Source organism: Sinohyriopsis cumingii, chromosome 5, assembly GCF_028554795.1.
Source record: "Sinohyriopsis cumingii isolate HCF-2022 chromosome 5, ASM2855479v2, whole genome shotgun sequence".
NCBI classification, from domain to species: Eukaryota; Metazoa; Mollusca; class Bivalvia; order Unionida; family Unionidae; genus Sinohyriopsis; species Sinohyriopsis cumingii.
In genome coordinates, this window is record NC_142965.1 from 46,941,413 (window position 1) to 46,969,211 (window position 27,799).

General features: G+C 36.5%; 1 protein-coding gene across 1 annotated transcript in view; it reads right to left on the reverse strand.

Moving 5' to 3' along the window:
• Positions 1-256: 256 nt before the first annotated feature.
• Positions 257-27,799, reverse strand: part of LOC149799089 (uncharacterized) — a 46,469-nt gene continuing 18,926 nt past the window's right edge. The window contains exons 3-6 of the mRNA XM_089958075.1: positions 13,204-13,527; positions 10,579-12,342; positions 7,573-7,654; positions 257-3,149 (exon numbers count right to left, since the gene is read on the reverse strand). Coding sequence (XP_089814201.1) covers positions 2,894-3,149; positions 7,573-7,654; positions 10,579-12,342; positions 13,204-13,527 — 2,426 coding nt within the window. The 3' untranslated portion in view covers positions 257-2,893. The remainder of the gene's footprint in view (positions 3,150-7,572; positions 7,655-10,578; positions 12,343-13,203; positions 13,528-27,799) is intronic.

The following is a 27,799-nucleotide window of genomic DNA, read 5'->3' on the forward strand; positions in this document are numbered from 1 at the left end:
ACATATTTAAGGGAAAGCAATCCAATTGTTTCTAAAATAAAACGTCAATAATTTTTTATCACCTTGTTTTAAAATAAACTTAATTGGTTGTACTTCTCACTGCATGCTGAAAAATATTCATTAATTGTTGGGACGTATCCAAAGATCATCAAATGTCCATAAAATAAATATTGCGAGAAAAACACTATTTGCCACATTATGTCGTAACCATGCATCCAATTTTACTTTCGAAATAATGTGAACATTTCAAAGTAAGAACATTTTCGATTGCAGTTTATTCAGTCAAGAACACATATTAACAGATTAACATTTACAATGAGATACCATTATAACAATTTAACATTTACAGTAAAATAGCAATATATCAACAACATATACATCATTTCAAGTGAACACAACAAAACCTCCACCTTAAAATATTGGAAAAACATCCAGGGTAATTACGATGCTAATTAGTAAAATCAATTGGAAATTTGTTAGAACTTTCCGCCTACTATGTTCCATAAACTCGTATATTTATAAATGTACTGCTTTTCCGCTACAGTTTATCGACTATATGTTTCCCCACTGCAAGTGTGGTAGTGGCATAGAATGTAACTACTGTCAGCCTTTCAGTACGTTTCTCCTGTTAAATTTGTTGTTGTTGTTATTGTTGTGGGGGTTTAACGCCATATTTCAGCACACGATAGGCTATGCATGGCGGCCAGTATTAATGGTAGAGGAAGAACCCGGGAAAACCCCGGGAAGAACCACTGACCCTCGAGAAGCTACTAGCAAGCTTTCTCACATACCCACATTGGCCGAATCCTAGAATGCACGCAGACAGAGGTGAGATGGTAGTGATCCGTAACAGAGAGCGCTTTAGACCACTCGGCCATTCGGGGCCCCCTGTTAAATTTGCGTTCAGGTTTTCTCTCAGCATTGTGTTGTGGCATTCGTGTTCCATAAGTACATGATTAGTTCTACACTAAAATGAACACATGTATCTATGCACTAGCGTAGTAGCTTGCAAATACGTCTTGGGTTGATGCCAATTCTTGTTACTCTCTGTGTGTGTGTGTGTGTGTGTGTCATTTTTAACGTAGCTTGAACAAATTTCCAGTCATACCCCTACGATGTCCTCAGTGTGGCAGTTTATAGTGATGTCTGGCACTGGGCAATCATGCCGTAGACATGTTGCTTCATGTCTCACGCAGTCACATTATCCTGACAGCCGGTCGACCAGTCCTAACACTGACCTCTTACTATTAATGTGCGTGCTAGTATGCGTGCGTGTGCGTCAATTGAATCAAGCGTCTGCATGTACTGTATGTACATTGACTGGATCTTGGAAACATATCCTTCTGTTCCATAGTTTTGTTTTGATTCACATGAACATAAACAATAAAAATGGTGTCCTCACGATTTGACAGCAAACTCAAATGCATTGTAATTATTGAATGGTCAAATACAGAGAAAATCTCCAAACTGTTCCTGTATAATGCATTTTGTTGAACATAATATGTAGATTGCAAATCGCTTTCGCCTGTAGTATGTCGATTGTAAATCGCCTTATCCTGATGTAATTACTCTAACCGAATCACAGGAAGTAATGAAGAGTTAGAATATCTTGACTGCATTACCTCCCTTGACTAAGGCTCTGTTAAATGCAATGTCTACTATTATTCTAGAAATGTATTAACTGCACAGTCATTTCAAGCAAAATTGATGGATTTTATGCAATATACGGTTAGATAATGTGATCAAACGCTGAAAAAGGGACACAGTTTTCCATTTGCAAGTTTTCAAATAAAGAAAGACGCAGAAAATAGGAAACACCAGATTGTGTATATATATATATATATATATATATATATATATATATATATGGTTAAACGGGGAATAGTATGAAACGCTTTCCGAATAGGTCTTACTCCCTCATACGTTGAAAATATGATTTAGACATACTAGGCAATCATAAAATAATAAGCAAGATCAAGAAGAATATTCTTAAACAAAAATAAATTGCAGCCTTTCAGAGGGTACATAAATTTCAACTTCAAATACATCTCTTCCTCAGACCTTTCTTTTCCTAGATTTATGATGGAGAAACGTGAGCAGCAAATATTAAGTAAAACATTATGCGGCGATCTCACCGTATCTCATTTTAAAGAACAGTTGTTTATACTGGAATAGTTCTTGCTGATATTTTTGATTGAAAAATAGCGATCCAACATATTACATTTTTATAATCACATGTAATATTATAGTTACAAAATACGTCTTATGCAAGGCACAACAATTTTGTAATTGTTTCCAGTCAAAATGTCGCATTTGATTTTGGATTTTTTTATAGCTTGATGTATTGACCACCATACTGACTATGGCTGTGATATTCGTTGTTACATTTTCTTAAATCTCCACAACGTAACTGTTCATTTCATGATCGGTCGCAAATTCCCTACATTATAATCTTTACGCCAGCGAGTCATTTGTTCTAGTAATACGTTACTTCTGCTTATTTATCAATGGCAGGTAGTATCCACGCCAACTTTTGTGAAGGGCATACTTCTAAAAGAAATTATTTCTAATAATGCCGTAGAAAATCAAAATAACATCGAATGTGTGGTTTTCAGGTACTTGAAACAATAACCTTTATAATTTTCTGCACGCTTTCATTTTTCAGTGGAGCACAAAGATGATTTGCCAGTTTGAAGATTTGAAGACTTTGCCTAAGATAATTTGCCAGTTTTAAAATTTGAAAACTGCCAAAGATGATTTCCACCAGGCTGCCTTTATTATTGCAGACAATTGTTGGGTATATAAACGGTACAAAAAACTATATGAATTCCGCTTTTTAAGCAAGACAAGTTTGTTCTTATCACTCAGATTCTACAAACAAATTGCCACCAGGTTAAAAATGCTCGTCTGATACAGCGGAAGTTGGGGGATGATCAGTAATGTTCACTGGCTTTTCCCCATAGATGTTTTGTACTGGAGCCTTCTCTGCTCCATTTAACGGTGACTGTAATTCCTTGTTCTTGGTATAAATTAAGTTATCGTATCCAGTCGGCGTTGACAGACCTTCATTAACCATTATTGTTTCAGAGTATATTGGTTTATGATATTCTCCGTTGTGTCCTGTGTGGTAGGATTTAGTTCGCCTATGCCTAAAACAAAAGAAGAAGCACTAATCAAATAAAAAAGAATTCTCTGTAATTAAATGAATGAAACTAAAAGCAACGCATAAACAGCACATGCATTCGCAAGAAATTATTTTTCTTTTTTATGGCACAAATATGCATCAAGTATTACACAGCCTGATTAATGGAATCACATTTTTTATCCATTCACACTGTAATTTTAATTAATCAGGATAATTGCAGCTCGTTTGGATCTTATGCATTGTAAGAATCAGTCGATTTAGAAAAAAAGGTTATCATTTCAATGCAGTTTTATCGCGTGACTATCGTGTTATTTACGTTCATATCGCGTCCTATATTCCTCACCTCTATAGTCTGACTAAACATCCCAGTTTGTTTTTACACACACCCTTACCGATTTCAATAAGGAATAAGTTAATGTGATAAAAGGTGCACGGAACTAGGTCAATTGAATCACTGATTTCTAATTTCTAACCTGACTGAGACAGAATGGCAGTTATACTGCATCCCATGAATCTTTCAAGCTTAACAGACTTTCCATACTACCACGGCGCCACATTGCGTACACCATGGGCTAGTTTATTTCTATCAGACAACATAATGACGTAGTTCATTCTATTCGGTAACTGCCAGATAATTCCGTAAATTTCCATAACTTTGAGAGTTTGGAATTATATCTCTTTGCATACATGAACATAGAAATTAAACCGCTTATTAAATCCACGTGAAAGGCAAATTTGTTGTTGTCATTCTTTTCCTTTGCTTGATTCGATATTGTAAATATCGGAAGCAGACGACATACGTATATACAGCTGTGGTCGTGCACACACCCCTTCGCTGAAAATAGACTTGTCCAGAAACTGGAAATAGATCTCGAGCACGTCCGTCTATTATATTGAAAACTTCCGTTAAGCATGAAACGTGCAGAAGACGAGGTGTTAGAGCCACTGCTCACGGTCACCCTAGAAATTATAAATCAATGAATGAATTGACTAAGTTCCCTGCTCTTTTTATCACATTAAAGGTTTTCATTATTGAAATCGGTAGGAGGGGTACACACAAACGGGTTGGTATAATCAGACTATAACAGCATCTCATCCTCACCATGCAAGGCAAATGCTGAATGTACGAGATATCCAAACGTACTTGAAAATCATTTTAGTATTTATTAATATTATCTTCGATTGATAGTTATTTAACGTTTATAAAAATCGTTGAATAACTTGAATGTGTTTTCCGTAAAAGATAAAAACATGAATCAAGAACTTACCGTTTGTACTCTCTTATAAGACGAGTCTAACTGCAAACAGAACAGACCCAGACCTGCCATCGCATAATGAACATCAGATCTGGTCCTGTGCAGTTTATTAGGAGTAACCAGTATAACAAACAACATAGGTCCCGATCTGCAGGCGCGTTATGCTACGGCAGATCTGGATTTATTTTGTTTGCTGTTTGATTCAACTTATAAGCGATTACATACGTACGTTGCTCTTGCTCTACTGCGACTGCTACTATTTCTCGTTTACCTGCATACATCATCTTCATCCTAACGCATGAAAGTTGCGCTGCATTTTAGATGGTTGTGTTGAACTTTTTAACCGCTTATAGATACACCCATATTGATAGCCAGTAGCCATAACGATTTATGCTTCACTAGAAGATCTTTTTCGGCCACCATCTCCCTCGCTGTGTTGTTGTTTTGGGTTTAACACCATTTCTCAGCGCAAGATAGGCTATACATAACTGCCAAAATAACTTGTCGAGTAGGCATCCGGGGAAAACCTCGATAAGAGTCACCGACCCACGACAAGCTACTGGCAGCTTTCTCACATACCCACATTGGCCCATCCCGAGATTCCAACCCACTCGGTCTGTCTCACTATGAATTCTTTATTAAAAAAAATGTACTGCCACGTGGCCTTATCTCGTAATGTATATCATTTAAAATGGAGGTACTCCCTGGCAGTCTATGTCGTCAACTACTTAATCATTAATCAATTTAATCGTGAGCGGCTTCCTGACTTAGACTACTTCTGCTCAGTACTGACAAAGAAATGTAGGTACTGTATGGAGAAAATAATTGTGACCAGAGTCCACGCGACAAGCTTACTGGGAGACATGAGTTTTATTAGTTACCGGCCTATATACTGACTTGCAAATTTAGGCCAGGCATCAGCGACTATGTGTGTGTTTCCACATTTCACATAAAACTATACATTTATGCAAAGTATTAGAGGGATTGTTTACGTGATTCATCGAATTTAAAAAGGGAAAACAAACGTGAAATCGACTCATTTTTCTACAGGTAATATACTGTCACGGGCTTTGTGTTAACTGACCACACGTAGGGTGCAAAGTTATGGTACTTATATGACATGAAAATGTAACCTATTTTTGACGACGCATGCCGAATGTAAATGATTCCCACGCGCAGTCTGCGAGAATTCAATAAAATAGCAAGAGTTTTCTTGAAAGCAAATGATACTGAATTTTCTTTTCTTAAATTTTATTTTTTTTAATTTGAGGCATATAAACAAATCTTATGACCTGGAAGAGTCACTTTGGCGGATATTGAACGACAGGTATAGATAGTTCCCGAATGATGTCATCAGCCGCCATATTTGTGGTTAGCTGGCAGATTTACCGTTGACTTTATATGGTTTTTGGAAGTTGAAATAAATTCATTGAATCTCAAGATACTTTTACGAATATTACATACATGAATAGAACGCAAATCAAGTTTTCAGTTAGGTTCTATATTTAAGATTTAAAAGTTGACCTTGCTTCCGTGTACTTTGTTAAAAATGGTAAATTTTAGTGATCGCATATAGTAGAACTGCCAGGCTGTTCATCATACAGGTAACATCGGCAGAATATCGTTTGCAAGTGACCTTATCGAGAAGCATCTATACGAAACAGTCACCATTTACATTAGTCCGTTAAATCAATCCCACAAATCTGTGTTGATACTGATGGACGATGTTGTGGGTCTCATGTCACCTGTTCATTAAAATATACAAATTTGCTGCATGCAAATCTTTATGGAACAAACCCGTGTACACTTTAGACACATACCGGTAATTGGTAAAAGCCATATCAAGCGTGAAATTCAAAATGGCAACAGGACAGATGGTTGTGCTATTCCAGGTGGATTTAAAGTCACCAAACATATGATTTGCTCAGGAAATATAATCTACATGTCACCGAAAGAACACTTCAGCTGACTGTAGCTGCACAGTCACGAGAAATACCGTAAGTGTATAAAATATACATCGATGTGTGCAGCCAAATTTTAATGCAGATAATTGCAGCTTTTAATGAAGAGGTGATATCAGCCCCTCACCCGAAAATCAATATCATCACGGGTGAGGGCTGATTTATCGGCCTACATTTACATTTACCTGGTTGGTAGTGAAAATAGCATATATCAAATGAACTGTACTTTGTAAATGTTGAACCCGAACGGTGTGTGTGTGTGTGTGTAGGTTTGGTTTGAATTTTTAATGTAGCTTTAAAAAAATTAAATCATATTGCTACGATGTCTGCAGTGTGGTAGTTTATAGTGATGTCTAGCCCTGGGGCATGCCCCAGACATGTAGCATGATGTCCCACACAGTCACATTAACCTGACACCATACCGACCAGTCCTAACACTTACCTCATAATGCTGAGCGCCAAGCGAGACAGCTATTAGTAACATTTTTGTATGTGTCTTTAGTATGACTCAGCCGAGGATCGAACCCACGACCTCCCGCATCCGAGGCGGACGCTCTAGCCAATAGGCCACCGGAGCGGTCCAATCGGTTTGAATCATATACGTGCTGCATCACGTTGATTTCTTTCTGAGTGCCCCTGAAGCCTATGGACACGCATCATCATTTACACTCGTAATTCGAGATAAATGAAATTTCGAACAAATTATATGTTATCTTCTCAGTGTCCCAGCTTTGTCATGATGCTCTTTACAGTTGTATATTAAACAGAAGGTTCCAAAATTTATGAAACGTATTTCAAACAAACACGTTTTCCGTCAAACTTCCACCCCATGGAATAGGCCTCACGTTCCATTCTTCATACTGTAAGAGAAACTAATGGGGGCAGAAGCCGCAGCGTCTGAGTAGTCATCGTGCCGGACTCGCGACTGAAACGGGGGTGGCTTGAATCCTATCGTTATATCAGCTTGGATCGGATCGGTTACTATGATGTGTCCTTGGGCGAGGCACTTTATTCTAATTGCCGTTATTTCCTTTCAGAGCCATCACATTTTCATCTGCCTACAATATTTATCTCCCTACACTTTTGCAATAAATAACGAAGACCTATTAAGCTGTCTACAACCTGATTATTTCTTGGAAAACAACAGTAACTGCATTTGTTTCATGCCTTCTATCGATTACGCAGAAAGTATAAGAATGGTTGCACCTACCTGATAACCATGGTGAATGTTAGGAACAGGAAAAATGCAATAATAATGGCTCCTGCCAATGCTGCTGGCAACACTACTGGCACTGAAATATCAAACGAAACAAAATGACACAACTGACTGACAGATTAACATAAATGAATACATACTGCAGATGACGATAGGCGCTGAGTCGCATTATACCAAACTATATGTAGGTGAAGGTCAGTAGGATGCGGCAAAGTGCGTGCCTTTCTATGTCAGTTGCAACACATTAATGCGAATTGACAAATGTCCATAAAGACTCGTTTAAATTGCAAGTTAAACAGAAACTGAGGTAATTTGGATTTGGATTTTTTAACGTATCTTTAACAATTGTTTCAGTCATCTCGTTACGATTTCTGCAGTGTTGCAGTTTATAGTGATGTCTAGCACTGGAGCATTATGCCGCAGATATATAGCATGATGTCCCACCCAGTCACATTATCCTGACACCAGGCTAACCAGTCCTAACACTAACCTCTTAATGCTGAGCGCCAAGCGAGGCAGCTGTTAGTGCTATTTTTGAAAGTCTTTGGTATGACTCGGCCGGGGATCAAACCCACGACTTCCTTCATCGGAAGCGGACGCTCTAACCACTAGACCACCGGAGCGGTTAAACTGGGGTAGTATCTAAACACTATTTATACTTATACACAGGGACAGAGGGGTGAAAATTGTTTGCCACACGAGGTACGTTTCTTGCTGACTGTGCAACAGTGTTCCAGATTTGTCCCTTTCATGCACAGGATGTTAAACTATGCAGAAATAATACAGCTATGTCATTTCTATGCTGTGTCATTGTTTTTATGGAGCAGGAATTACCACCATAATTATATGATCTTTATGTTGCTATTGCTATATTCTGTATATTCTAGTCTGTATTGTTCCAGTTTTCATTATGACGTGTAGAATGTATATTCTATATGATATCATTACATCTGCCAAGACTTCATTCTGAATTTGATGCGCGTAATATTAGATATCTGCAATTTCATATCTTTAAATTCCAAGTGCATATTTTCATTATTATACACGTCAGAATTCTACATTGCATCATTTCATTTCTTTGTTTGAAAAATGATTTGATTACATGTCAATTACCTCTCTCGTAGACAAAAACATCACATAAGTTACAACGTAGCACACTTAAAGTTACAAATGCAATATTCATGCAAGTTACAATACTGTAATCAACGCCATATGTTATCATTTTGAGACAGTAATGATCCTTTATGACAACAGACGGAGCTATCAGATTAATTACGAAAGACGAACAGCCGTCCTGTATAAGTTATATGGGCCTAGAATACTGCAGATTCTTGACATAGGAGACAGCCCTGGATCCCCTATTCCACCCACGGGCATTTGCAAACTAGCCGGACCATCTATGGGCATTTGTTGATTGGCCACAGAGAGAGAGAGAGAGAGAGAGAGAGAGAGAGGCACGTAGATTTTATTATCGAACGACGGGGGCAGAGTGCTAAACGTTCGAAAAAGTATTTTTTAAATTCAAATCTCCCTTTAACTGATTTGCAATCTGATCCTAAATTTAAAATAATGACGAATCGCGAATAAGAAAGCCGGAGATTTTGCTGAAATTTTTATGAACGCTGGAGGTGAGGAGTGATTTGTTCACAATTCATCACCTGTGAAAGAGCAAAAAGTCTGTACAACAAAGAAAAAGAAAACAGGAAGCATTTATATCGACCTATGATTATTCAAATACTACGTTTCTGTCAAGATACGGCAGGTCTTATTTGAATTTCAGTCCTCTGTGTTTAGAAAGTGCATTATACCTGACACGCATGGCTGTTTTTATCCAGATATCACAGCGCCCTCTTTTGTAATAAAGGGACATAAATCTATTGCAATTTGCTTCATGACAACAATCGACTTGTAAGTTAGAACTTTTCAGTATGTGAACTTTTCAGCAATGTGGTATTTAACAGTGTGTTATAAATGAAATATGTCAATTGGAAGGAAAAAGTTTAAAGCTGGAAAGACAAAATTCAAAATGTTAATGTGTTTAAACCAAAATACACATAAAATTCCTCTCATAGAATTTAAAAAACGAAATTGCAATTTAGCACTCACTTAACAAAGTCAGTGATACATGTTGGCAGGTGTAAAGATGAAATCTACAATGTACAACATACACAAATAGAAAATGCGAGAAGAATAACACAAAACAAAATATACCGCCTGTCGTAATAGAAAAATACATGAATAAAATTTAAATACATGTATAGACTTATGGCGGTAATCCCTCTCCATATATTTTGTCCCCGAATACACGATATGTGGTATTTTTTCTATGCGTTTAATTGTTCCATGTTGTAGAACAAGAATATCGTGTTTAATTAAAATATGACATGGGACGCCTTGTCGGTTCACTGGTAGAGTGCTGGACTTATAAAATTACCTCTAGTGTTGCTTCTCTTGCCAAGGGACTTTACTCATGTTGCTTCATCAGTAAATAGTAATTGACATGCTTTTAACACCAATCATCCATATCAGAATACAAAGCCTCATAGCTGGCCAATTTGATAAATATCTCTAAATTCTATTTTCGAGGTGTAATCATGGATATACAATATAACAACGAGTGAGGATAATAACCAAACACCTTTCAGGCTTACTAATTTGATGCATCTTAGACATACGTTTTGACTCAAATCTTTCTGACTTATTTACTCGTTTAACCGTCTAAATCTTGATCGGAAATTAAATTATTAAACGCAAATATGCTGTACGCTTTTTTGAAATTTCGGCTATTAAAATGTGTAAGTGTTTCTTATATATGTTACATGTAAATGAAAACAGATCTATTAACATAATAACAGGGTCAGATGCTTGTTGTCTTAGGTATTTCATGCATTCTTTTTCAGTCTTTTCGATACAACTATCTAAGAATTTGTGTCATACTTTTAGTGTGAATTTTAAGAAACGTTCAGAAGAAGACTTGTTTGAAAAAGTTCCCATACATACGGAGTTCGAATTCCTTCTTTTCTATGGCAGACGTTGTAGCATTCCTCCCTGTTGCTCCTTCAGATATCTTTGCTGTAGATTCAGATGTTGTTATAGTTGCTGACCTGGTTGTTGATTGCGATGACGACGACGATGATGATGATGGGGGTAATGATGAAGGTGCATACATCGTTGTATTTGGGAGTTGCGTAGAGAGTGTTGTTGTTGAAATAGATGTGGTATTTTTTGTTGTTGTTGGCGATATTGCAGATGATGATGACGATGATGATGGGGGTAATGATGTTGAAGTTGCTGTAATTAATGATGATGATGATGATGATGATGATGATGATGATGATGAAGGATTCTGAGTTGTTATTTTTGTTATTGATGTTGTTGGTTCTGCTGGTGTGGGTGTTTGAGCTGGTATCGCTGTTGCTGATGTTAGAGTTGTTGAAAATCTTGATGGTAATGTCCACTCAGTTGTTCGCACTGTAGGTTTTAATGAAGAAGTTATGTTAGTCTGTGTTGTTGTGCTTGTGGTTACCGATGTGTGTGTAGTTTCCATGGTTGATGATGTGTTGTTGGAAGATGATGATGTCGACGTTCGTGTGGGTGTAGCAATTACAGAAGTAGTAACTGATGATGATTCGGATACCGGTGAGATTGTTGATCTGGATAAGAACATATCTGTCGTAGGCTCTGTTTTTAGACTAGTAGACCGTACCTGTGGTATATTTGATGTTATCTGAGTCATTTCCGGTGCTGCAACATTTGGTGTGGAGCTTACTGGCGATGTAAGCTGACTTTTCGTTTGTGTCTGGTTGGGAGATATATATGTTGTTTTCGTCAACTCGTCCGTCACTATTGTCTCTTTGCTTGTTATCGAAATAGTTGTTGGCGTCGTGGAAAGCGCTAGAGGAGGTGATGTTTCTTTCTCTGTAGAGGGAAACGGATCAATATCGGGCGACGTGGGACTAGTCATGTTTGCAGAGGAAGTAGCTGTAGGTATGGTCGAGGTTGACATCGTTGTTTCTGATGATGTTTGTGTTTGGTCGTGTGGTATAAATCGTGTACTTGTAGTCACATTCATCGTCACTATTGTCTCTTTGGATGTTGTCGAAATATATTTTTGTGTCGTGGAAAGCGCTAGAGGTGGTGATGTTTCTTTCTCTGTAGATGTCAATGGATAAATATGGGGTGATGTGGGATTTGTCAGGTTTCCAGAGGAAATCATTGAAGGTATGGTCGAGGTTGGAGGCATAATTTCTGCCGATGTTTGTGTTTGGTTGAGTGATATAACTGTTGTATTTATAGTCACATTCATTGTAACTACAGTCTGTTCGGTTGTTGTCGAAATATATTTTGGTGTCGTGGGAAACGCGAGAGGTGGTGATGTTTCTTTCTCTGTAGAGGGAAATGGATTAATATGGAGCGACGTGGGATTTGTCAAGTTTGTAGAAGAAGTGGTTGAAGACATGATCAAGGTCATTGTAGTTGACTTGGTTGCTGATAGCATGTGAGCTGTGGAATTTGATAAAGTTGTCTCCGGCATGCCCTCAATTGTTAATTTATCTGATACCGTAGAAGAAATATAATCCGTGCTTAGTTGTTCCATCGTCTTTGTTGTTGATAATGATGGTGACGATGTCGACATCGTTCGCATTGTCGTCATATTGGATGTTAACTCTGTTGCTATTGTTGTTTCGAGCGTAGATGATACTGGTTGCGCTTTTGCTGGTCCGGAACATACCATTTTAATAGAATCACTTTCATCTGAAGAAGCTAGCAAGTAAAAAAAGGAAATTGAAATATAATTCGAGCCCGCGAGGTAATATCTGAGGAGTTTAGCAATGTAATACAATGTAACACAATATAATTAGAAATACATATGACCAATCTTTGGGTGTTACACAGCCTTTAAAAACTGCGTTGTGTTTAATATAAGATCATTATAAATTTCCTTTGCAGGTGGACTCCGAATATGAACATAAGTTTTAGTGTCGAACATGCTCAGGGTAATGGACATAAACTAGTTTACGGATATTAATGACTATTACAACTGTTAAAATAGTCATCATGTAATCAGTGTGTACTTCAGCCTTTCTGACAGACCATTTAGAAAAGAAAAAAAAATTTAGTTTCCAGAACATCAGCCTACATCTGATAAAAAAGAACTACATCAATCTAAATATCCATCAATCGTAGAGGTTAGTTAAACATGTTTATCGTAGTCTCTCTCTCTCTGTCTCTCTCTCTCTCTCTCTCTCTCACACACACACACACACACACACACACACACACACACACACATTAATTATATCAAATGCAGCATGCGTATAACCCGTAAAACAATACCATTACAAATTGAACAGTTCTGGCGAAAGCTACCTCAATTAAATATGGAACATTAGTTTTGAATTTGTGCTGTGTCACTTCAAGACCAGGTGAAGTCTCAAAAACAAATTAACTGGCCCTGTGATGCTTTAGGCAATTTACAAGACTGCGCGTTTGTGCGAAGCAAGATGTAACATAACTCTGAATGGTTGTCTGATAACTGAGTCTGACTGATCATAAGTCACTTTCATATATTAACCATCTAGCTGTGCAACATAACTTAGAACAATAAATGGTCTTTTTACTTACAGATCTGTAGCACGAGACAGTAATTCCACAAAGATGCACTCGTCGACCTTAGAAGAGTAAAGTTAGCTGTACTTCCGTCATCCATTTGGTTGTACGAACTTGCAAAGCAACTAAATGTGAAACGCTCACGCGGAGAAGAGAAAGAAACATCAATTTTGGATCCACAGCCCGTATATCCAGGTTGTTGTGCTGCATATACCGTGAGGGTGATATAACCTTTCGCGGTCAAGAAGCAAGCGCATTCTGTGTCATTTATAGTAACTGTCTGCGCATCTAAAACTACAGCTCTTCCCGTCGCTATGCCATCAGAACACATACTGACCACTACAAAGAAACAGTATCAAGAAAAACATAAAATCTTTTTCATGGTATCATGCTTACAATATATGTCAGCATACACATTACGCTAATATGCGATATACAATAAGCTGACAAAGAACTGTGCAAAACTAGTATCTAATTAGCCTAAGCGCTTTCGACTCTTAATGAGTTGTTTATTTCAAAGGCAAATACAAAAAAAATCCAAGACAAACAAATGCAACAGAAACACCGCTGTGTTTACAAAACGTTACACGACTATTTCTACAGGAATGAAACCTTTAAAGTTATAATGTTTTAACTAGTTTCTGAAACCAGGAAAGAAAAGGAATCTTACTGGATATACTGCCTTAGAACATTGAAGCCAAGCATTTTAAACCAAGAAGACTATAAAAAAAGATAGTCATGCACAAAATAAAATATTTACATAAAATAACAGATGTCGTTATGGCTCATCGATTTATAAGTTAAATATAAAATATTCTCCAGCAACCGCATTAAAATGACGTAAACTAGACGAAACATGATAAATTTAAAGGTTTGATTCCTGTAGAAATAGTCATATACAGTTTTGGGAACACAAAATACTCTTCAGGCCAAGTTTGATCGTCCCTATAGAGTTGAAAAGAAAAGATGTGACTTAAATACTATTTTTAACATGACTGGTAGGCGAAAAGAGAAATAACTTGGTCATATAAATATGTTAAAGGAGTATGTTGATAGAGATATCTCTATTAATCGTTCAGTCAATTCATTTGCACCTCTCTCAACATTTAAATTATGTCATACAATCGGACTGTAGCGACTGTAGTGACTTCGGTTTAACAGATCATCGGAATTCAGAAGTATTAAACAATCTGGACCAGAAACCTTCACATCTGCAGCCACAAAAAAGAATGAACTTTAAATCAACTCTTATGTGAATATGAGCCCTTATTTCCCAGATGTTCCAACATGAACAAATAAAATCTGCCATTACATTGAAATATTTCAATCTTACATATGTGACCTGAACCTTACATGATGAATTCTCTCACACAGGAATGCTTGAAAAAATATTCCACACTTGTAGTAGAATGATTTAATTACGTCAAGAAATAGCAACTGGAGCTCACCATCAATTCTTGGGCCGAAACCTCCGATTGTGTTCTGAATAAGGAACGGTAAAGAGTATGACCAAAATAGATTCATTTCAAATACCGATAATTGATGGCTGCATTGACCAAATTGGAAATGCAAAATTTGTCACCAAGTTTGACTATTTGAAAGGAGTTTGTCGAATTCCACTCCTGAAAAGAGCAAAAGAAACTTTGGCATCTGCAACTCCAGATTGACCTAATCAAATATAAAGTGATGCCGTTTGTATGAAATATTATTCCGCAACATACCATCTTTTAGTGAACATGACGACATCTGGTCTTGTTATACTGTTCGGAATTTCTTTGATCGACTGTAGGATGCGAATTTGACAATTAATTTAGGTAAAACTTAGTTCTGCATGATTGTGTTACGGTCAAATTAAACCTATAGAAGATAAGATAAATGTTATCTTTGAATTGCGAGCACTGAAAAAGACGTGATATACTTAAAGGGGTAATTCTAAAATTATGAAAACCTTATTTCCAGGTGCAACTCGCCTGGCACCTAGGGAGGTGTATTTTATTACAAACTCTGTCGCGCTCAGCGATCCAACAATTGCAGAATTGAAAATCAGCCCTCTGAATGTCTAAAACTTTCCTTTCGCACTTTGCTATTCACCAGGGGGTAAGTTTACGCACAAGGGAAAAACAAATATAATAATTACCCAAGATGAGAGAGATCGAACGTCGTCAGGTACTCCCTTTTGCCATTTTTTTACAGTATGGTATCTCGTATTGTGATCTAAATTTCACACAAAATTTTACTATCCTTATTTTTAAAATGAAATCGCCTGCGTTTTTACATAACATTTACTGAGATTCTTTTTTGTTTGTTTTTATTTCGCAATTTTGTTCTGTTTCATATCTACGAGCAAATCGTCTTTGACTCTCAGTTCCTTTATCAGATCTAACATTATAAACTTTTCGCCTCTTAGATAAGCTCAAAGTTGATTAAGAATTTTATTTCAATTCCCTAACCATATATTACATGCAGTATTTTCATTCTCGTATTTTGGTTCGATCTTTTTAGTTATTGTTGATAATGCAATACTTATACCCGACACTATTAACAATAATGGATTTGCGGTTCCCCCGGCTGTAGCAATTCCAGCCGTTGTTTAGTAATATTGGAATATAATTAAACGGGCTTATTATTCTGCTGTAATAATGTCTGACGCATCTGAGACAATAACGTTTTTTATGACAACATTTGTAGTATTTGATCAGCTCGTCTCTATCGTTGTCTTGGAGACCAGATGAAATATAATTGAAGTCTAGTGTTTCTTTTCTCGTTATTATGAAACGGTTTCTGTAATTATTTCAATCACTGTAGTAAAACTATTTTCAATTGAAACCTTATCGATCAGAGCACTAAAAGTTTATGAATAGAATCAGCAAGAAACTTTCTGTACTTATCATACACATCAGATGAGATACCAACATATCAAATATGTTAAAATCGAGGATGAAAATGGAAGATCAAAATGTGTTGGTATTTCAGTAATACCATTGACTATATCACGATAAATATCTTCATTTTCGTCGGTATAATTAACAACATAAGATAACTGACCCAGATTAAAATTTTTAAGTACTAGATGTTGCCTGAGAATTGCATATGCAGTTGCAAAACTAAAAAGACCGAGAATATCAGCTTGCTCTATATATATGGCTGGTAGATTTAGGTATCCAGCAATCAGCTTTTTGATATTTTTGTAATTTGCTTCTGGTACTAACTTTCCAGCTTCTATTTTTTTACAGTTTTTCAATGCAATCTTTATAGAACTATTATGTGTTTTGTATTCGTCGTCAATAACAGGTTTCACAGTTGTAATTTCGTCAAGCTCTTGATAAAACATATCTCGCTCCACATCATTTAACTCTATCCTGGACTCAATTTCTGATGCTGTGTTTAGTACAGCATTAGTGTGATATATGTCATACTTTTCTGTATCGCCGGGGAGAGTCTATCATAACTAGATATGATATTGTTAACAGGTTAGTGTCCATACTGTTAGCTACTATTTCTAACTCTTTTTATCATAATAGTCCATACCGAGTACACGAAATACTAGACGTTAAGCAAATGTGTCATTGAGCTTACAGTTTTTAAGAAACTTGTGTTTCCTTGTTTCAGCTAGTTTGTCAAGCTCGTCGTGAATCTTCTTTAGTCGCTCTTGCTCTGGTTTCTTACTATCGTGAAATTTTGTTTGTACAAGGTTAGAGGTATCAATAGTCAAAATATTTTCTTTATTTATCTCAAGCAGTGTATTTATCAAATATTTTTCAACCTTTAGCCACCGCTCCTCACACTCGCTTACATGACATTACTTACTAATTATTTCAATGTCTCTGACCGCATATTTCAGCTGAGGACCTCTCATTTCTGAAATTCTAGAACCTTATCACTGTTCTCGGTTAAACCGATAGAACGTAAAGTTAAATTTGTCATTCGAGCAATTATATTTATCGGTCTTGCTTCCTCGGCACTCTCTGTGTTTAGCGAATCAAAATCGGCTATTTCAATTACCGTTTTTGGGTTTAGTATAAAATTATAAAATTCTTTTGCGACTCTGATCGATGGAGGATCAACATACATTATAAATTTTAATCACAATAAATCACAGCGTGCTAGCACGTCCGACCTCTACTAGGTTATCATGTGTATATATCTGAAACATCGACAAACCTGGATATGGACCAATAATGCTGATAACATAAATCCGGAAATACGAGTGCATGCTGATGGTTCCTGTAAGACGAAGTATAAACTGCTAAGAAGTAGTATTAACAAAATCACCCACTAATTCCCCATACAGCTCATCCCATGTCGTTATATCATTATATCCTTCCAATCGCCAATCATAAATGTATCCGACATTCGCATTCATTTGACTTCGTACGTTAATTTTCCATATTGCTACGTCCTCGGGACACTTTATTTTGATCCGAAATTTAGATGTTTCTCCCTCTATGATCCACTCCAACCCGCCAGATACAAGGCTGTTAAACGCAAACGCATAACTTGGATTATTCTCCGTATAATAACTTGACGCTGTTCCAACAAAACCCGACCGATTATTAACAGGATCCACGAGATGTGGAATGTGACCAACACTATTTCAGCTCGTTTTGTAAAACCACCAATCGCTTGCGATTTGGTAACAATATCCACGTACTGTTTATTGGTAAGATCGGATGTAGAAATGGTTAAGTACGTAGAAATTATGTTATTGGCGACCATATCGACCGCACCTGTGACTGTGCCATCGGATATTTTTAAGATAATAATGATCTGCAGAAGAAACTGTACTCCATGACGATGCACTTAACTCGGTGTCAACATACAATTTATTTGTTAGATCAAATGGGGCGATTGGATTATAGGCTGTTGTTATTTTATTCTAGTCCATGTTTAACATACCTGTCCTAGTAGCACCGAATTTCGCTGCTCGCGATATTCGTTGCTATGTTATTGTCAATTTAATTTTTACTTGTTAAATCTGATACCGCTAATGGAATCGCGGTAGTTGTTATCTTATTCAATCACATGTCCAGATTTCCCACCATAGTATCACCGGAGTTTGCTATTAGGGATGCAATATGTGTTGCTATGTTATCATCGACGTAACTTTTTGTTAAATCTGATACCGCTGAATGAATTGTCGTAGTTGTTATATTATTCGATCCCATGTCCAGATTCCCTACCATAGTATCACTGGATTTTATTACAAAGTTATCCTTGACCAACTTTACATTTTTACATAATCGTTATTGGTCAACGTTGTACTATCAAGCTGAGTATTAAATATTAATTTCCCAACCAAATCGATACTTCCAACCATCGTCCCACCAGATAATGACAACTTATTAATATCTACCGAGCTAAGTTGTAAATAGATTACCGCTTGTGAGTTATTTATGTTAGCAGGGGGTATTCAGTTTCAAGATTTACAATCATTCTCTTACTCATGTTGATATTTCCAGTCATATTGCCACCAGTTATTGACAAGTTACAACTGCTGACAACATTAAGTTGGGCAAAACTTACTGCTTGTGAGTTACCTACGTCGAGAGATGGATAATTTGTCTTAAGGTCTAGCACTCGCTGACCTGACATACTTAAGTTACCGGTCATCTTTCCACCAGTTATTAGAACGAACTATTACTGACAACATTAAATTGTGCAAAGCTTTCTGCTTGTGAGGTATCTGGGTTGATTAGTGGATATGTTGTTTCTAGATCTAGCACTCGTTGTCCTGATATTATTAGGTTGCCAGTCATTGTGTCACCTTATCGCTTAAGACAATTTGTCAGATTAACATCTGTAGATATAATTGCTGTTGTTTCAACGGATGAACTACTGATTAATGTACCAAATATTGTGTGGTAGCTCATGTTATTGTAACTGATGCTGACAAACGTGTGTGCACATTTTATATGACGAGCATAATAAACTTTGACACAGAACGAGTAATAAAAAATAAACACAATTCTGAGCTACCAGATTGTCATTTCCTGATAGTCGGACGTACGGAATCTGGCAAAACAAACTTGTTAATGAACTTGCTACTCAACGACATAGTACACTACGATCGGCTGTATATCTATATAATCAGTCCCCGGCAGAACGAATATGAGTTGCTGAACGAGTACAACGAAACACCAAATGCCGAAGATAGATTTGTTATAAGAACACCAGAAGATATTATTCATCCTACCGAGCTGGACTCGGACGAACATAAAATTATCATTTTTTGATGACATTCCGTTGATTAATGCTGAGATGGACAAGGTCAAATCTTACTTTTCATTGTCAAGAAACCGAATATGTAATGCAATTTATCTTGCCCAAGATTTTTATAACGTTAATCGTTTTATCAGAAGGAATACGGTTGTTTTGTATTGTTTAACAGACTTGACAACATTGATGTGTAAAACATAGCACGAGAACAACGCGGTGATGTTTCCAGGGACAAAGTTTTGAGCTTTAGCACGAGGCAGCTCATGGAAATCATAGCTTTTTCTTATTCAGTAGACTTGCCAGATATACCAAGTATATGTTTCGATACTGAATTGACAGATTCTTAGATTGCAAAGAAGTATAACGTTGATAACAAATAATGGACAAAACGCTAATAAATCTTCTAAATAAATATCCTATTACAAGAACTGCGTTTCAGAAAAATGTTGAACGAGAACGTGCTGTACAACAACAAACCGCAAAAGAAATCGCAAGACTCTTCAAGCCTATCATCCAGGATGTACTTGGCAAACAAACCGGCATCGACAAAATACCACCGGACGATATAAAAAAAACATTAAAGTAAAAGGTTTGTAAGGAGTTGAGCGAATTGGTGATCCTAAAGAAATAGAAAAGAACACTGATGAAATGTTACGTGAAAAAGAAATTGCTAAAGAAAATAAAGATATTTACAAAGCTTATATATTAGGACTGGACATTGAAAATAAAAAAAAAATTCCTTAAAAAATCAAACGGAAAAATATTGGATGAAGAACTTACAAATGTTGTATTAGATAATGTTGATAATAATCTTCGAAATCTTAATATGTGCTCGTGGGAACGTGGAGAATATGAAACATTTAAAGATAATACGCAAAATATTTATGAATATGGTAAAAAAACTGAAATTTGTTATTTTCTTCAAAAGTAATGGAAGAAAAAAAATTACAGAATATTTTTACAGCAATGCGTGAAGGAATTGTTGCTAATCTTATGATTATAATAGCTGAAGCTTTTAGGACAAAACCACAACCATACGACAAATCATGGAATTTTGCTAGATTGTTTTTCATGATATTATCTGGTAAATAATTAAAGATATTTAACTCAGGAGCTGATATCGTTGACTGACTGATCCTGCTAATCTCATCGAAGGAAGCAGGAAAACTTATACAGAAATAAACAATGAAATACTTGAAACTTTAGATCATCTCCGACGAAACGAATCTTTAACGACGGACGAGTATAATCATGCGTTACAAGACGACCTGATTCGCTAACACAACCCAGTTATTATGTTTTATCTGCCAATAACATATAAAAATATTGTCGATGACAATGTTACTCGACTCATCTCACACAATATCGAACAGCTCAAACGCTTCCGTGCTTTTCTTCTGTTATTGAACTTGATCCTCGGTCCCCAATGCAATTTGAGATTGATTAGTACCAGCTACAGTTTGGCACTCTATGACAAATGTTAAAACTAACGTCAAAGATGATTTTACGTTCAGGGTGAAAACCGAGGGCGTACTTGATTAAAAATATGTTAAGATACCACAAGGCGCATACAACGTCACATATATAAGCAAAACAATAAAGTATGTTATAACCGCTGACAGTAGTGGTATATCACCTGATAAGTTCGAGATCATGTCGAACTACAACACGTTAAGAGCAGAATAACACTGAAAAACAAATTGTTTATCGATCTTAGTAGCCAATACACAATCGGAGCATTGCTTAGATTTAATAAACAACAATACGGATCTGACACATCTGCGACAGTACCATATGACAGCGAGTCAGAAGTCAACATCACACATGTAAATACTATCCCGATAAACTATTATATTGCAGCTGGGTCATGCACGGCACGAGGTAGCTCTGGTGTTCCACCGGGTTTTTTAATGCAAGTCAATCCGAGACAGATACTGTACTATCATGTTAGTGTCGAAAATCAAATAACATCTATCACGATGACATTTATGGATCAATCAGGTCGTCAGATTCATCTTAACAATGAAATTGTTACTTACTATCTTCCTCTGCTTGACAGCAACGGACCATAGTGAGCTAGTTTACCATTCAATTTATCAAAAAAATTTGTTCAACAAGATGAAACAACGAAAAATTTATCAAAGTAAAATCTTAGGTAGTTTCTTTGGAAATATCTTTTTAAAAATAATCGAAAATATACCTGGAATAGCTCACAAAGTAGCAACAGTCGCGTTAGACGCATCAAAGGCTTTTCAACAGGAGCTGCATCTGCAGCAGGAACAGCTGTTGGACGAAGGAGTGCTGATAAAATCAAAGGTGGAGTACCAAGCGGTCAGGATATAAAACGTTATTTTTAAATAGGATCATCATCAGAAACAGCACGTGCGATGAGAACAACAAAACAATTGTTGTATCTGGCCGGAGAAGATATTATTAGAAAACTCTTAAGATGAGCTAGACCAGAACTTAATGCTGCTGAGTTCTAGGTGATTGTAAAATAATTACGATTTCGTCTGACGAGTACAATAAAAGTGTCTATAAAAATTATCTTGACCTTGTCGATGGAATAACCGTAGACGGCTCTGCAATGGAGTTCGAGAATATTCAATATCTCGACGAGAACTCTAATGAGCCTAACAAGGCGGGTATCAGAACATTTAATACTCCAGACGAAGATGATATTGTGCTGCTACAAAAAGCAGTACTTGAAGTACGGGGTAGCATCAAAACAAAAGTAATGTTTATTTAAATATTGGTGCTCAAGTTGCACTCGTGAACAAAGGTTTGAGTTTGTTCGAAAGCGCCAGATATCAACTCACCAATCAAACAGTTGAATATAATTTTTATGCACCTACCAGTCGCAAGCACACTCTTAAACGTCGTATCGTTTAGAGATGATTACACAAGATCTGTTGCAACAAATAAGATGTGTTTCAAAGCTAAAGGAAGCGTAAATGTTACTACATATGAGTTCACTTATTTTACTGTAATTAATGCTGGAGCTGATGCTGCTGCTGATTTAACTTTAACAAGAAATTGTCTTATCGCTAACTCTGAATCTCTTGGAATCGTTGCACTAGTAGCTGTAGATGCAGTAAAGACTTCACTGACTAATGTTTGTACTTTTATCGAATTCCTCCATCTGCCGCAGCCGTTGATGGAGTTGCAATGCTGACAATAGTAAATATGATAACAAAAATTAGAAATCGAACATATAAGGAATTTTACTCTAAACGAAAAACGTTTACAGACAGATTAAACAAATTACGATGATGTAACCGTTGAGCACAAGTTTTGGGTTTTGTCGCGATTACAACAAGGTATTTTGTGCTATAAATCGTACGCTTATACTTGCAAGAGGTGATCAAAGCGATTGTTTGATAAGAAACACTGTTAGAGTTGTTGGTGCTAATAACCCTAATGATATTAATAATAATTACGTTTTATGATTTCTTTAGCTTGAGCTTTGGATTCCACGAGTAGTCATATCCATCTCAAAACTAATAGAGCTTGAGACAATGTTAGCTGCGTATAGCAGAACAATATATTTAGAACAGCACAAGGTTTACCAAACAGCTGTATCAAATTCAGCTGATAACACGTGGCGGATAAGAACAGCGCCCAGCGAACAGTTACTGCGCCATCTATTGGTTGTGTTGCAACGACAAGATCGACGTAATAATCATCTGCAAAACAATTCTGTTTTCGATAACATTGGCGCGAGACGAGTATTTGTAAGAATGAATTCTAAGCAATATTCTGAACGAGCGATCGAATGTAATTTTGCTGACAATGTTAACAAAGATTTATCTCGTGTTTATATGTATATGACAGAGGCGATGCAAAAATATCAGGACGCTAACAGTGGATCTCGGATATCGGTCGAAGAAATTCGATTTGTTTACCGGATATTTCATATTTGTGCTAGTAAGCACAGCGAACGAGCTAATGGATCAACAACTGACATCGAAGTAACAGATGTTAGGAGAGGCTCGAGGAGCAGCACCAGCTAATCAGCATTACGCTTACGCACTTGTAACATCTGACAGATATATAACTCTTGACGCTGTAAGAGGTAGAATGACTGTCCGAGTGTAATGTGCAAGCACGTGGATTGCATATCTATGGAGTGTAAAACACTATAATATTATCTGATAAAATCAATAATGAAATATATTTTGCATGATATTAACATGTCACAAGGACAAATAAAAAAACTAACACAAGCTATAGCTGGACGAAAATTGGTCTCATTAAAATAGATTTCAAAACTGAGCTCGTTCCAACAAAATTACCTCTGACGCAAAGACAAATAAACAAAATATTAAAAGGAGAGTCCTTTATACTTAATCTGTCAGAAACACAAATAGGAGCATTTGCCAGATAGAAAGCGGTACTTGGCGGATCAGTCGGAACAACGATAGCTACTTTAGCACGCACATTATTGCCAACGATATTACCTGTGCTAGGAACGTTAACGTTAGGATTAGCTGCAATGTCTGGTGCAATATCAGGAGCGACAACGAAAAAAAACCTGTATCTCGAAGCGAAGTAACCGGTGACGGAATCAAACAGTTGCTGTAACAGGGGCTGCTATAAAATCTAAATTGTATCTGATATATAATTATATAATTATAAACAATGCTAACAACACGAGCACGAAAAACTACTATGACAAAAACGAAGAGCGAAAAGAATGAACCGCAATGCGGTCAGGGGTGGGTTTCGTGTGCAGCTGCCAGCAGGGATAGCAGGAACTTGATTACCAAACCAGCTAGGGATAGGACGCTGACTGCAGGTATACCAAATGCAAGGACGGACTCGTGGAAGTCGTGGCCGGTGACTGATGCTACCGGGAACAACAAGATAAAATCTGTCGCGTTAAACAATTTTTAATTTGCTGATAAACTTAAAGAAGTTCGAGGATTTATCGGATTATTTTCAAAAGATGAGTTGGCCAATAGATCACCAGAAACTAATCAAAGCTGTGTCATTAATATACAAAATTGCAAAGAAAGGTCTTGATCGCATTTGGTAGCTCTTTACAACAACAACTACTTCGACTCGGTTGGTCTTCCTCCGGGTGATGTTATTAAATAGTACATCCTAAAAATATATATATAAAAATAAACTATAACTCTAATCAGTGTCAGCCAGTTAGAACTTCAGCTTGTGGTTATTACTGCGTTAACGTATCAAACAAATAATTGGGTCCGATAGCGGATCTAAACATTACAATTTCTTAAAATTTATTTTGCGATTTGACCCGTATCTTAGTGTCAGCAATGGTCGTAAAGCGGTACTTGGATAGTAAACGATCTTAACATTACATTTGTCTGACATCAAGTATAAAATGAAAACATACTGTCGCAAATGCAGAACCAAAACCAATAATATCAATGAAACAACAGAAACAACCGCTAATAACATAACAATGCTGAAAAGTATATGTGACGTTTGTGGTAAGAAAAAGAGTATGTTCCTTAAACAAGTTAAATCCGATAATACAATTGGTGGTTGTGCAATGTAAACACAGAGTGCAAGTATTCCGACAATAAAATCCGACGATAAAATTATTTTAGAAAGCGACTAAAAATGAATGAAATGTAATTGGGATGATGTGAAGAAAGATATGTGCCTGGAACAAAATAAGATAGTTGCTTACTGGCAGCATTGCAATCACATAGATGTCATCGGATCAGGATTGGATATACATAAAATTATTGGCAACTTACCAAAACCAAAGGGAGGTTGGACATTGCCAGGACATAAATATCGGACCCTGGAATCCTCTTGCTCAGCAACTCGATGAAAATGACGATCCTTTACCAGGACAAGACCCTTACAATGCAGTTGATGCAATTGCGATGCGTCATGATATGTTATCTCGATCACGTCGACGACAAACTAGGTTGCGAATGGGTCAATCTTGACGAGCTACGAGATATGAAACCGGATAATATGCGAAAACCATTTGACAGAAAACTAGTACAAGGTATCATTGGAGCAAAATATAAACTTGCGTCGGGAAGCCTGGCAAGCTTGCGTAAATATCAGTGGAACGCAGAGCGTTCTGGCTCATGAACTACACAAACCTATACAAAAAGTTTCTTCGACGGAAGGTATTCACAAACGCCGTCGATGATATCTGGGCAATATATCTCGCATATATACAAAAGATCGCATAGTACAACGATAACAAACAGTATGTTTAACGTCATTGATGTCATTAGCAAATACGCATTTAGTGCTCCTGTTTCTGATAAAACTGGATCGATGATAACAGATGCATTAAGAGACGTTATCGTTAAGACGGAGCGAAAACCATATGAGATTTGGACTGACCATGGAACAGGGTTTTTTTTTAACAAAACATTCTAGCAGTTTCTGAAACAAAACAATATTAAAAATATTTTGAGAGTAACGAATGAAAGAATGTTGTTGTCGAATGCGTAAGTCGTACGATGAAAGAAGAGATCTACATCCAGCTTACATCATAAAACACCAAAAAAGATTAATAATAGCCTGCCAGCAATAATATCAGATTATAATGACACTAAACACAGTACAACAGGTATGTTACCGAACGATGCTATAAATATCCGATTCTTGCAAACGAGAACATGTATCGCAGACACAAGTTTAACATTGGTGATAGTGTCAGAATTTCATTAACGAAAAAACATTTAGAAAAGGTTTTACCCCGAACTGGTCTGAAGAAGTGTTTGTCATCGACAAGATTTTAACTACAACACCAGTAATATACAAGCTAAAAGATCTTGCAAACGAAGACGTGATAGGAAGGTTTTATGATCAAACACTTTAACCAACAACACAAGATATATTTGTTATTGAACGAGTGATAAAAAAACGTGGTAATAAAAGTTTCCTCAAAACTGCGCGGTTACGGTGATAGCTTTAAAAGTTGGATTCCAACTGGTTCGATGAACAATCTTTGACTAGATCGCTAGATTTTATAGATCTGCACAACGATATCAGACACTGTCTTCGATCTTCTGTTAAATCTGTGAACAAGTTTAAAATCTTTACAAAAATAAAATAAAATTTTATATTTTTTGACGACCATAAACTTCAAGTTGTCCAATACATATAAACGAATTGAGCATCTCCGAAAATATCAGATGGTCTGTGACAGTAAAATCAAATTATTTTTTTCTTTTTGGCAAGATGATATTTGTCATTATATCATGATTGCCCTACGACATAAACTTGTTCGTGTTGATGTATAATACAATAACTAGTTCATCGGCAAGTTCATCGTCATATACTGGAAACAGATATGTTTCAAGTTCGAACTCGGAGTGCTTTGCAATCCGTCGTAAAACACTATTATTAATCAGTTGACCACAACGGTCTTAGTGATATTTTGTTTCACATCTGACTCACGATTGAGATCATCTCGAAGATCAGACAATAGTTGAAACATGTCATTTTTTTATCAGTGCCATTATGCATAAAACTTTTATCTAATGTGAGTAATTAATACCAGATGAAATAAGGAGTATTGTCAGAGCTAAAATACTGAATATGCACCTGCTTTTTGACGCGATTACAGTTTTCATGAGCAACAAAAGAAACACAGATCTCAAGTACGTAAACCGTATTGTTGGATATGATCCATACTCGCATTTTGATGTGCTGTTAACATATTGCAAGGTATCAGAACTCGAGAAAAATATTTTTAAAAATTGTAAAATATGACCGGGACATTGACCCGAAATGGGCTCATTGTTGCTTGACAAGAGAAAATTGTAGGGATATTATAAATATAGATCTTTAATCAATGTAGTCCAAAGCGCTAATTTCGTGTTAATAAGTTGAATAACATGGAACGGTTTGTTACTAGAACTAATGTTGTAAACACATCTCAACTTGAAGAGGCTATAAGAAACACGTTTCCTGGATATGTTAATGTGGTGGCCTACTTCGAAGTAGAACGAGAAAAAAAAAATCTTATTTTGCTTAACAAAGTCGAAGTCGATCGCATGTTGAAATACGGTAAGATTTGGATAGAGTACCGCAGGGAAACCTTAAACAAATATGTGAATTGCTGTTTGACCAACAGCGATGTTGCCGCTCTACTAAACGGTAAGTGAATATCAAGAGAAGGTTCAATCACCGCTTGCTTTTGAGAAGGCAGATTAAGTGGTTCAATCAGCAACAAATTGGATTGATCATAAGTGACTATTAAAATATTTTCCAGCTCATATCATTGACGAAAATGTGTCTTCTCCTGCTGTAGAGGTAGTTGCTATAACAGATCAGGTGGATTGTTTTTTAATTTAATCGTCCTCGTCCATGCATAATCTTTTTTCTTTAGAAATAACAATGTCAAGATATTCGAATCGGTTATCTGTCTTGATTCCGTTTATAT